The sequence below is a fragment of the Rhinichthys klamathensis genome, unplaced genomic scaffold (genome assembly GCF_029890125.1).
Source record: "Rhinichthys klamathensis goyatoka isolate OS25496 unplaced genomic scaffold, OSU_Roscu_1.1 h1tg000291l_1, whole genome shotgun sequence".
Taxonomy (NCBI): domain Eukaryota; kingdom Metazoa; phylum Chordata; class Actinopteri; order Cypriniformes; family Leuciscidae; genus Rhinichthys; species Rhinichthys klamathensis.
Genome location: NW_026606810.1, coordinates 943,608 through 955,842, shown reverse-complemented (window position 1 = coordinate 955,842; position 12,235 = coordinate 943,608). Strand labels below are relative to the sequence as shown.

The 12,235-nt window shown below is 38.1% G+C and overlaps 1 protein-coding gene across 6 annotated transcripts in view; it reads right to left on the bottom strand.

Moving 5' to 3' along the window:
• The window catches only part of atp2b4 (ATPase plasma membrane Ca2+ transporting 4), a 281,849-nt gene that overhangs the window by 52,069 nt on the left and 217,545 nt on the right, over window positions 1-12,235 (bottom strand). For 4 of the 6 annotated variants that reach the window (XM_056269832.1, XM_056269827.1, XM_056269828.1 and 1 more), the window contains exons 7-10: window positions 10,969-11,004; window positions 4,534-4,704; window positions 3,398-3,612; window positions 2,975-3,217 (exon numbers count right to left, since the gene is read on the bottom strand). In XM_056269832.1, coding sequence (XP_056125807.1) covers window positions 2,975-3,217; window positions 3,398-3,612; window positions 4,534-4,704; window positions 10,969-11,004 — 665 coding nt within the window. The remainder of the gene's footprint in view (window positions 1-2,974; window positions 3,218-3,397; window positions 3,613-4,533; window positions 4,705-10,968; window positions 11,005-12,235) is intronic. The other 2 variants (XM_056269830.1, XM_056269831.1) reach the window with 1 other exon arrangement.

Genomic DNA, 12,235 nt, shown 5'->3' with positions numbered 1-12,235 from the left:
CTTATCAACCTGTTGTACACATATTACAACATGTATTGTATACATAGCTCAAAATGATTATTCTCAAAAAAAATTTAGAGCAGTGGTCTCCAACACGTCGCTCGCGAGCTAGCCAAGGGGCCTGCTCACATATTTTGCGCTTAAGTTCGTTATTTCAAATGCAGGCGCGCGGCAAGCGCGCTCATAATTGAAGCGACGCGCTCATTTTTTCCAGGCGCAGTATGTTTGTACTTTGCGGTTGTCTATGACAAGTATTGACAACAAACTCACCGTAAGCTGTCACGAGACTATCTATGGTACTAGTAGCCCATAAGGGATAAAAAAAAAAAAAACGCGCCACACGCACCGACGGGCCGCACTAACATTAAACTTTAATGTCAAGTAGGGAGCCACAAAATATCGGGGCGTGAGTTTGAGACCACTGACCTAAAAGCTGTCACAAAGAACCGGTAAAAGTAATGATTATGAATATGTAAAATATAGCAAGGAGATGTTTTAATTGTTTATTAGTTTTTCTTTTTTACCCAACAAACATAATGGTACAAACAAAAAAATCAAGTGCAAATACAAATACAAAAATAAGATGGTTCTTAATAATCACCCTTTATTAAATGTATGAACACAGAAACCCCCTGTTAACAGGTTAATGTCACGTTTCCCATTCCATGACTAGTAAAATTATCGCAATGTATTCTCTGTAAAATTGTGTAATCCGCAGGGTGGACACGGAGATGGGTAAAAAGGTTGGTGGCTACACATTCTGCAGCGTCGCGTGTAGGACAACTCGAGGTTTCGCACACCGGACGCGCACTTTCTCAGTTTATGGCCAGCAGTATTCTTATGTTTAAGGAGATTATGAAATTAATATAATGTCTGTACTATGTTATTATTGTACTGTACAATTAAATACAATAGTTGCTGAGTCTGTGATCTGAACACTTTACCTAAGAGCATCCATTAACTGAATGAATTGAGAATATCACCTGAAAATCCGACAACATCGGCAATTTTCATTCAAACAGCTGATTCCTGTAAATTAATGTAAAACTAAATGTACATTGCAGCACAGGGTGAAGTCATTTACAATGATTTGAGACAAATATAATGTAAATTTAAAATAAAACTATGTAAATGGCGCTGTGTCGCGGCAGGATTCTGAACAGCTGGGCGCCCGGGACAGACGGCGAATGGCACAACCGGTGTGTGTACACTCGAAGAGAAATCGTGTTTGAATTTTAAAGATGTGGCACACGCTTCTCGTCTGGTGTGCGACCCCCTTTAAAGTGCTGTTTTCTTTTGAGCCGAAGAACTCCCATACAGGCGAGCTTACTTTTTTCAGGTGTGGACAGTGTTTCACTCTCTCGCTCAGACGATATTCTTCTCAGAGTAGCTGCGCGGCTGTGTCTTTCTTGTTTGATAGGTGTCAGCGGGTGCAACACAGCCACCTGAGAGGTCAACCAGGTACTCGTGCTGGAGTATTTACGTGTCATGTTATCATAACAGTCCTTTTCATTTTAAACATCGTGGTTATCGCCAATACCGGTATATTGCCACACTCTAAATTAACACGATGTCGATATTTCATGCTTTGAATATCACGATTATCGTCAACACCGGTATACTGCGACACCCCTATTTTGTTTAAAAGTAGACATGTGAGGCAAGTAGGCTACCTTATATGCTGAGTTTCGGTTCATTTATGAGACGAGCTCCAGTTCATGCACCGGCGCCTCCGTTTCCCATCTATCGTCTGCTATATTTACTTCTTATTTATTAAATCCAGGCAATGTGGAGGCAGAACAATCCCTCTGGCCGCTTCCCTTATGTTAGTTTGCAAGTTTTGTTAGCTTGTTTTTTAACAATGACTGGAGAAAATCAGATTTTATCTTAATGTGCAAGGTCACTCAATGTCCAGGACCGCGATTGTTATTTGCAAAAGTTAATTTTAACGGACGGAGCAGATTGGCTGACCCGTACACGCTCACTCAATGCATGAACGATCTGACAGGATTAACGTTACCTCGGTTGAGTGGCCTGACTCCTACACCTATCCGTTAGAGAAACCGAGCGTAAAAAGAAACTGAGGGCATATAAATCTTTAGATGCCTATAACTATGTGCTGAATGGTCATGCACAAGACTTGTGTGGTACGATCCGCAGTTCTGCCGAGCCAGCGCCGAGAAGACGACAATGTAAAGAGTGACATTACGGTGCAATGTTAATGATGTGAATATTTTCTAGAAATAAAAATTCCAGATACAGCATATTCATTTTTCATTGATTCTTGCACCCAACAACACAACAAGATGACATTTAATAATAATAATAATAATAATAATAATTTAAGCTCCTTATTATGTAGCCGAATCTGTGCTGGTTTGTATTGGCCGCCTCCAGTTGTCCGTTAGTTTTGCCTCCAGCTAGCGTCGTGACTGTGACGTCGGCGCAAAAGGGGTCTATTACTTTGGTTTGTGCAGTGTAATTCACATAATCACTAAAACATATTTTGCCTCCTAAACATTTTTTTTTTTTTAAGCAATCAGAAATATGAGGGCACTGCTATAATCCCACCCACTTTGAAGCGGTACTAACTGCAGTGGAAAAGCAAACCGAGCTAAAGCGAACCGAGCCGTGCCGTGCTGAGCCGAGTCGTACCACGCAGTGGAAAAGCGAAGCAAGCCGAACCGTGCCGCGCCGAACCGTACCAGTAGTGGAAAAGCGCCAAAAGTTAACATGCTTCGAAATTAATCTCAAGGCCCCTGTGTTAAGTTTTATTCTGTTGTGCTCTGTCTAGCTGTCCTTTAAAATGCCTTGTGTGAATAGCTCCTTAGTCATTTTGTGCTGTCTGCTCTCGATAAGTGCGTTTTAGCTGGGGCTGACTGTGGACTTTTAATTTGACAACCCTATAATTAATAAACAAACAAAACAACAGATCACTCATTCATTATCTCATTTACATAAGGCAAGTTCTTACCAGGATCTTGGTAGTGTATGCTGAGTTTATGGAGATGCTGTTCACCAGTAGCTCCAGAGTCTGTGGATTTATGGCCTCTGGTTCAGGAACGCTTTTATAGTGTGTGTCACCTATGTAAGCCTGCACCACCGTCATGCGATTCATAGTCAGCGTCCCAGTTTTATCAGAGCAGATGGCAGTGGCATTACCCATGGTCTCACAGGCATCCAGATGCCTCACCAGGTTGTTGTCTTTCATCATTTTCTGTCGAGGAAAGACAGTTAATCTGGTTTTACTTGGGGAGAGGAGTGTGTTTAGCCCTTGAACACAGATTAGCAAAAATTTAGAGAATCATGCGACGTTTACTAACTTATAACCATCTGAAGGCCCTCAAGATTAACAAAATACAGTTTTGTGTTTGTAAACTAACCCAAAGGCTCTCACCTTAACAGAATAAGCCAGGGAGATAGTGACAGCAAGAGGCAGCCCTTCAGGCACGGCCACCACCAGCACAGTCACACCAATAATGAAAAACTTCACAAAATATTGTATGTAGATGGGAGTACACTCTGCTGTCCACTCACGACCTTGGACCCCAAATGTATCAATTACAAAGTACAGGATAAGGATAATGACGGTCACTGCAGACATGATGAGACCTGCCGGAGGAGAGGGAGTTTCAAGAACAATACAGTAAAAGGGAATGCAGAGCCTTCTAACTTTTGTTCATAACGGCAACAGCTGTGGTCTGATGTGCTCTATGTAAATGTTATTTGATTGGGTAACTGTAGGAAGTAGGATAATAAGGTGGAACACAGCCCAAAGGGACAAGCCTGTTTCCATATTGGGTGACACTGTTTCTTTAAGCAGTAAGTAAAACAAACCTTGGTAAGCAATTGAACTAATTTACTGAAATGACATCTGAAGAAATGTGTGTGCTTTGCACAAGCAAACACATGGCTAATTAGTATAAATATTGTGCAAAATTTTGGAAAGTTATATTGATATCTTTGTGTAAAGATGTTAAATAAATAAAAAAAAGAAGAACAAGTGTGCACCTTTAAACTAAAAACTGTTTTTTTTTTTTTTTAATACTTCTGTTCACAATTGGGGCTGGCTACTTTTTTTAGTAGGTTGAAAAAAATGAAATAAATAAACAAGAGTAAGTGTTCTTTCTATCCGAGGAGCACAATTTCAACCAAACAGCCATTACTGCCAAGTAGCTTAAAAATGTCAATGTCAAATGTCAATCAGAGTTTCAGTGAAAACTAATTCATGTAAAAATGACTCAAACTAATCAACAAAACAGTTTTTGTTATTGAAATTTAAATTAGAGATAAAATATCTGTTTTTAATTTCTTGAAGGATCCCAAAAGTCTCTGAGACATTTTTTTTATTAATTTTATATTGATAAAAAAATCATTGCAATTCTATCATTAAATTCAATATGTTGTCCAGCCCTACATTAAAACTGTCAACTTGTGCATCAGTATTACACAAACAAAAAAGTGATATTTAACCATCTAGACCAATGAGTTAATCAGGCACCCTTGACTCTCAGTTATGTGTGGCTTCCTAACCTGCTTTTCCAATCTGAACCGCTAGCCTAGTCAGCTTGCCCTGAAGGACTGACTTTTCTTTCTTGGTGACGTTGACCTTCTTTTTCTCCTTTTCTTCCTTTTCCTCGGACTCTGCACCTTCCTCACTCTTCAGAGGTTGGATCTCCAGGGCGATGCCATCCTGGGTCTTAGCTGTGGAGGTTGATTTCAGGAGTGGTTATGGGAACAAGGGAGGAACATGCCAAAAAGGATGGAGATGAGAGGTGGGGAATGGGAAAAATGGGAAGAGGGGAGGAGAGAATGGGCAATTCAGTAACAGCTAGAAGGCAAGTAATACAGTGGGTTCCAAGAGAATTATACAGAAGAATCATATCAGAAGCACATATTTATTATTAGTTGACTTTGCTTGAGTGAATCTAGGCAGGTGAGGAGAAAACTATAAATTCATTGAGCCATTCCCCGGCAGGCTAAGGTGCGCACAGTAAATTTAAATTGGATTCAAGCAGCACACAAGACATTTTGATAATACCGGACCCTACGTTGTCAATAGCCAATGAGCTTCTGAACTGTTATGAAATATAAAATAAAAATCATTACATTTGTTATTAGCTGTGTAAACCTTTGTGTGATCTTCAAGTTCAAACCATAACCAAATTTTTAAATAAATTATCTTAAACTGGCAATGAAAATTAAATAAGCCTTTTATTTATCTTATGGCTTGTATTAATGTGCCATCATGGCTACTCTGGTAGTCGTATTTGATGACGTTCAATTCACTTTTAAAGCAACTTAACAAGCTTGTGCAATATTGTAATACCAAATAAATGTATATTAACTAAACCAAACTGGAAAATACGTAAAAAGTAATTTCAGTAAAGGGAATAATACATTTGCAGAAAAAAAATATCAAGGCAAAACAGCGTTTAACATTTCTTTTTACATCAGTAACTTTGTTAGTTTTAATTCAATTACACAACTGGCAAGGCTAAAATGGCATATTATATTGCCCAATTATATTACCCACTAAAATAGAAACTTAATGGAGTTGAAGATCAAATTCAGCCACTTTGCCATGGTTAGGCATTGATCCCTCAGCCCCAATTCCCATTAAGTCTTTTTAAAAGATACAGAGAAGTCAAGTCATTTTCTTTTTGCAGTTAGCCTATGTATCATCTCAAACATGGTGTGCACCAGGCTGAAACTCTGTATGTAATAGTGGAGCTCTGAGGTTGAGTCCGAGAAACAGTCCAAAAGCCTACCTGACCACCAGTCACAACAAACAACTGACCAGAACTGACAGAGCTGACCAGAACGACCACACATGAATCAGGGATTGATGGACGGACTGACTGTCTGACTGGCTGACTGACAACACGAACAGAGGCACGCACGACGAACAGAAGAGTGATTTACAAACAACTTAAACAGAAAAACAGTCCAAACAGCCAGAGATACAACCACCACAAGAAACAAGGATCAAGAGGAAGACGAAAAAGATCAGAAAGATTTTGGTTTATTTTTACGCTCCCACAAAGTGAGAGTGCAGTAAAGAGAAAGAGGGTAAAGGTGAAAGAAAAGGTCAAATTTTGACCAAGAGAAGAGTGAACAAGAAAGCATGAAGTCCTGAGCCACACCCTAGAAAGAAGCAACAGTGAGAAAAACAAAGAGCTAAAGTAAAGAAACGGACAAAAACAACAATCCACAGCCTGTCCATTTTGTAAGGGTGCAACTCCCACATAAGCCACGCCCCTAAGCATTACATTAACATCATAAACCATCAATGAAGCTAGGATTAAATATTGCACGGACAAATGTGCATCTCTACAAAAGCTCTTGGCTGCATTTGAATAAATTATAAGGCAATGTAAGACCCTGTCCGTAACTCGTAATGTTTCCAAGTGAAACAGGATATTCAAGAATAAAGAGAATAAAATAAAAAAACAAGGGTTGAACTTAAATTTATCTATCAGGAAATGATTAGATTGTGGAGAGTGGGTGTTTTGTACAACATCACAACATGGAGCAAGATTAAATACTCTTAAATAGTTCTTGGCTAGCATTTTAAAAATCGAGGAAGACACTAAATACATATACTCGGAGTTAAACCAATACCAGCTTGTGTTTTTGTGCTTGAGATCAAGGGCAAAAGGAAGGAGATCTGTGCAGACAAAATGAGCAGTTCTGTCTGGAGCAGATGCTCAGTCCCCGAGCGCTACAGGGGGTGGGGCTGGGAGGGGTTGTTGGGGTCAGCCAGGGCAGAGTGGGCACACTCTAAAACACAGTTCAAATGTTCACAGATGACCCGGACGAGCACACAGAGATAGTTTGCTTCTGAAAAGGAGAGACATCTAAATGTCATTAGTGCAAACCTAGATCTTTAAAAAAAAAAAAAAAAAAAAAAAAAAAAAATCTTTAAGACAATAAACTTTATATATATATAAATCATTAGGGTTGCCGATGTTAAAGTCCCTGTAAAGTCAAAATTTTGTATGTGTTCTGAGTTTGTCACACCACAGAAAAATGTGTTATTAGCCACCCTGCCAAATTTGAATGATAAAAAAAAGCCAGCAAGTACATAAAATAAGCTATCAAAATCTTGAAAAAATGAGCAGTAGTCTCTGCTCTCAAACGCTGGGGGCATGTCCGCTGGCTGCGCTGAAACCACGCCCACTCGCGGGAAAGCTGCCGTCGCCACACTCAACTCTACAGCCGGAATAGATGCTCGCACGGTGGGCACGCACTGCCGATGATGGCACCAGTTGTCGGCGCGACGGGAGGATGAATGCCGAGGCGGGAGATAGTCGGTTTGGCCCCATTCACCAGTAACAACGGATTATCAGTGAATCCCAGTTGTCTCCGACGAAAGTTTATAAAACTATCCCGTGTAAAATGATCACTTACAGAGGCGGGTTTTGGCAGTGATCCTCAGCTCTCCATCAAGGTTGGCTCTTCACAAAATTAATCCACTTCTTCTTGATGTAATCGTTTTTCGGAAATTTAAATAAGGACACCGATCTGTTTTGTATGTGATCCGGTGATCGCATCCAGGTAGTAGCCTACGCTTTTCTGTGACGAAGGCATAGCTAGCTAGCAATCTGTAGGCTGCTGTAGTAACTAATAGTACTGACCGTAACTCAGATTGATCGGCAAAACTAATGTGAATGTGCTCTATATTGTTAGGGGAGCGGACAGCCTCAGAGGCTCCAGTGCGTCATCAAGTAGGGGCGTGTCCAGGAGCTCAGGGGCTCCAGTGCGTCATCGAGCCCCGTTTTAGCCCCGCCCAAAAAATCCGTAAAACAGCAATGGTGAAAAACTGTTTAACGGTCTAACTCCACAATTCAGTACTTCACAGTTCACAGTCTTTGTAATATGTTTTAGCAATACATTTCTAACATTTATAATGTGTTTAGAATTTTTTTTTAATTGCCTTTACAGGGACTTTAACGTGTATACTTCTATCAGAGCGGGACACTTCATATGTGGATTTAAAACAGAAAATGAAACGGTATGTTATACAGCACACTACGTGTATGCATTCTTTACACAGCGAAGTTGCATATTTAAAGCTAGTGACATGAGCAAGCAAACTATATCACCATGCAACTGACATATAAACAAATCAAATGCATTCAATTTCACTTCTTTTTTTTTTATCATCACTGTAATGCATATTTTGTAATAATGATTATAATCAAGTGTTCTAAAATAGAGGCAAATAAATTGGGAGAGTATACATACAATATATATATATATATATATATATATATATATATGCATCTAATTTCAATGCTATGGCCTTTGTGTAGATATTTAAAGAGGTCATCTTTAAGCATGACTGTTTGGATTTATATGAAATGGTAATACTTTACAATAAGATTCAATTTGAAACTAACTAAGGTTAATAAAAAGTATTGTTCATTGTTCATTTAAACATTTACTATTTTAAAGTTGTTTCTCTTAAAGGATTAGTTCACCTCAAAATGAAAATTTCCTGATAATTTACTCACCCCAATCCCATCCAAGATGTTCATGTCTTTCTTTCTTCAGTGGAAAACATTTCAGGATTTTTCTCCACACAATAGACTTCAACAGTAACCAAACTAATGCAGTTTCAAAGGGCTCTGCATGATCCCAGCTGAGGAATAGGGTCTTATCTAGCAAAACGATAAAAACTAAAAAAAATAAATAAAAAAACAGACCAGTCTGCGACATTACGTACGCTGGACGTAGACGGAAGTACCGCCCCATTGTTTTAAATATTCAGGATACGCACACGAAAGGACAATTTTAAACAATAAACTGACACAGACATAAATATGTCATTCAACGCTTGTAAACAATGGGGCAGTACGTCCAGCGTGACCTTTCCAACGTGATTACGTAATGCCTGGCACATCGCAGACCAGCACAAGACGAAGAATTGTGGTTAAAAAGTATAACCACATTAAATTGTGGTTAATTCAATGCATTGATTTGGACTTCAACAATTTGGTTACCGTTGAAGTCCATTGTGTGGAGAAAAATCCTGAAATGTTTTCCTCAAACTTAAATTTCTTTTCCACTGAAGAAAGAAAGACATGAACATCTTGGATGGCATTGTGGTGAGTAAATTATCAGGAAATTTTCATTTTGAGGTGAACTAATCCTTTAACAGTAGTTAAAGCACTATGAACTAACATGAATGAACCAGGTATAATAATAGAGGTGTAACGATACGATACTGAATTTACAATACTATTGCGATATTTTAAGCCAAAAAATGTGTTTTTATTATTATTACTTTAATATTAAAATATTGTTGTTATTATTATTATCATCAGAACCCATAAATATTCTCACATTGCAGTATTATACATTATATACAGTAGTTTAATGTAGTAATGTCACTGAAACTCTGTAACTCTCTCGATACTCACTATGTCCCATCTCTCACGCTATTAATGTACTATACACATAATAAACCATCTGAAATGCTTTGAATAATTATAGTACTAAAACTAAATGTGATATGTTGATTTAAATGATGTTTGCACTTTCACTTTGAGGAGTGACGTTCCAGCACGTATGCTCTTCAGATGACCAATGACAGGTCTAATCGCAAGAAAGAGTGTTAAAATGACTAATACCAAACTGTAAATGTTTAGATCATCCAAAAATGTATTCTGCATTTAAACACTTTTTTTTTGTTTTTCGTGGTTTACAGTATTCGCGTCATTGTAAATATGTTCATCATGTCTCTCTTCAGAAGATTTTTTACAATGCTTTTTTTGTATCTTTTAAGTTTTAGAGGAATAGACTTTAAATAGAGCATCAGAAATCTCTCTCAAGTTTCATCAAAAATATCGTCATTTGTGTTTGGAAGTTCATGAACTCTATATCGAGAATCATTTAGTTTACATCAACAATGCATTTTTATATTGTGAATTTTTATATTGTTGCATTTTTATATTGTGATATAACGATGTTTCGTTACACCCCTATATAATTAATAAATTAATTTTTTATATTAAAAAAGTACAGTTTATTTTCATGGTTAAGTACAGTTTTTCCAATTTTTATAACAAAGTTCAGCACTGTTTTTTTTTTTCATTCAGTATCCATTTTAAAAACTAACCGTTTAATCGGTCATCGGCCAGGGTGGGCCAAACTAGTTATTACTATCGGTCGACCTCTACACATCATGCAAAACTTTTATAAATAATTAGTTTGCTTGCCTTAAAAAAAGGAACTACACTATTAGTCTCTTATGCACAAAAATACAGTAAAAACAGTAATATTGTGAAATATTATTACAAATTAAAATAACTATTTTAAACTACTATAAAACAATATTAAAGCTGCCGGCGGCAACATTTTTTTGATCATATTCAGTGAAATCGACACTATAATCTGACAGAACAACATAAATAAAGTGGTTTTAGAAAAAAACCCGAGCTTCTAACTCCACCTGGAGCGTGTTATTTGTTTTGCAAAAATCCACAGCTCCCGGTTCATCGGGTCCAATCAGCGCATGGGGTGTGAGATCTGACTGTCAATCACAGATCGAGCACACACCACCCCTCACGCACGTTACAATCACATGCACACGCCTGAAGTTCGCGCAGTAACGAAGAGTGATGGTGGAAAATCAAGTAAGCTCATTTAGAGTATAAATGACATTAGCAATTGCAATCTATCGATAACCGTGATTTAAATCGACTGACAAACAATGAACTTGTAAAGTCTTCTGGCTGCTTAGTGCCGTTTCCAGCAGGTGAGAGTTGCACCCTTTAACAGCAAAGCGAGGCGAGAAGCTCCCCCGGGCTCAGCAGGAAGGGGTAAGCAACAGCGTGAAAGACAGAGAGAGAAAGTGAGCAAGTGAGTGAGTGGGACTGACACGAGACTCCGAGACTTGCTGCTGAATGGGGGGGGGGGGGGGGGGGTTGGGGAGAAGGGATAGGGAGTGGGTAAGGTTACCTTTGTTGCGATTTTCAGGGGGTCCTTGTTTTTTACCTGTTTAAAACGAGAGAGAGAGGGCGGAGGGCTGATATAACATGGCTCAAAGTAAATTAACTAAAGACAGAAAAAGAAAAGAAAGAAACACAACAACAAAAAGAATAAAAAAACTAGATAAGTAACACTACATTACATGAGTATATGTGGGATTTGATGTTTCATCTATAGAAAAAGACAAGGACTGGAGGGTCTTTATGCAGGGTACACTGACGGCTCGGTCATTGTTTTTGACTGTGGCACACAACTGACATAACCTCATTACGATTAGGGGTTTTATAAATTTCCTAGTTTTGTTCGCTTGCTTCACAAACTATGGCAATGCCAACAGGCTTTGGCTGAAACCAAAAAGCAGTTCTCTCAATTTTTATTGGCAAACACATTCGACAAAGATGTTCTTGGACCCTGAGGGAAAAGGGAAAATTACTGCAGAAATCTGACTGTATATAACTGTCATTATAACAAAAATACAGGAATTTAAATATTAAGTCTTAGTATTAAGTGCTCTTTTAACTTATGAGGCAATGAAAGAGTAAACTATTTAGACCAGTCTGACTGTTGAATTAAGTGGCGACCCAACTATCAGGAACATGTGAGAGACTGAGAGCTGACAGCAGGTGTTGTCAGGTTTTGACATACCCTGGAGGACCAGGAGAGTCAGTGCATGCAGAAGGGACATACTGCATGCTAAATTGGAGGCTAAAATAACATGACAAGAATGAGTTTATTTGACCATTCAATTATCATGATCATCTCATATACAGTATACAAGTTTATGTAGGGCTGGGCGATATGGCCCCCAAAAAAATTACCACAATTAAATTTTTCATATCAGTCAATATTGATAATTATCGTGATAAATGTCAAATCTTTATTTCCTTTAAGTTTAAAGGCAAATGTTTGCATCTAAGGGAAAGTTAGCTAAAAGGCTGTTAACTGTGAATAAAAAAAAAAAAATTGTGTGATTAAGCTAGCCTATAGCATTTGTGCATTTATACTAAATAGTACACATGCACAAATGCTATAGACTAGCTTAAATCACAAAAAATGCTGTATTTATATTCCATTACTCCTTTAATACATTTATGTCTACATTAATACAATTCTAAACTAATAGCCCCACATTTCTGCCACAATACCATGGTGCAGTTAGTGTTACTACTACAGTAACTCCATGGTAAATTATGGAGATTTGTAGATTGAAAAGTCTTCTGACGGTATCGTTGCGTAC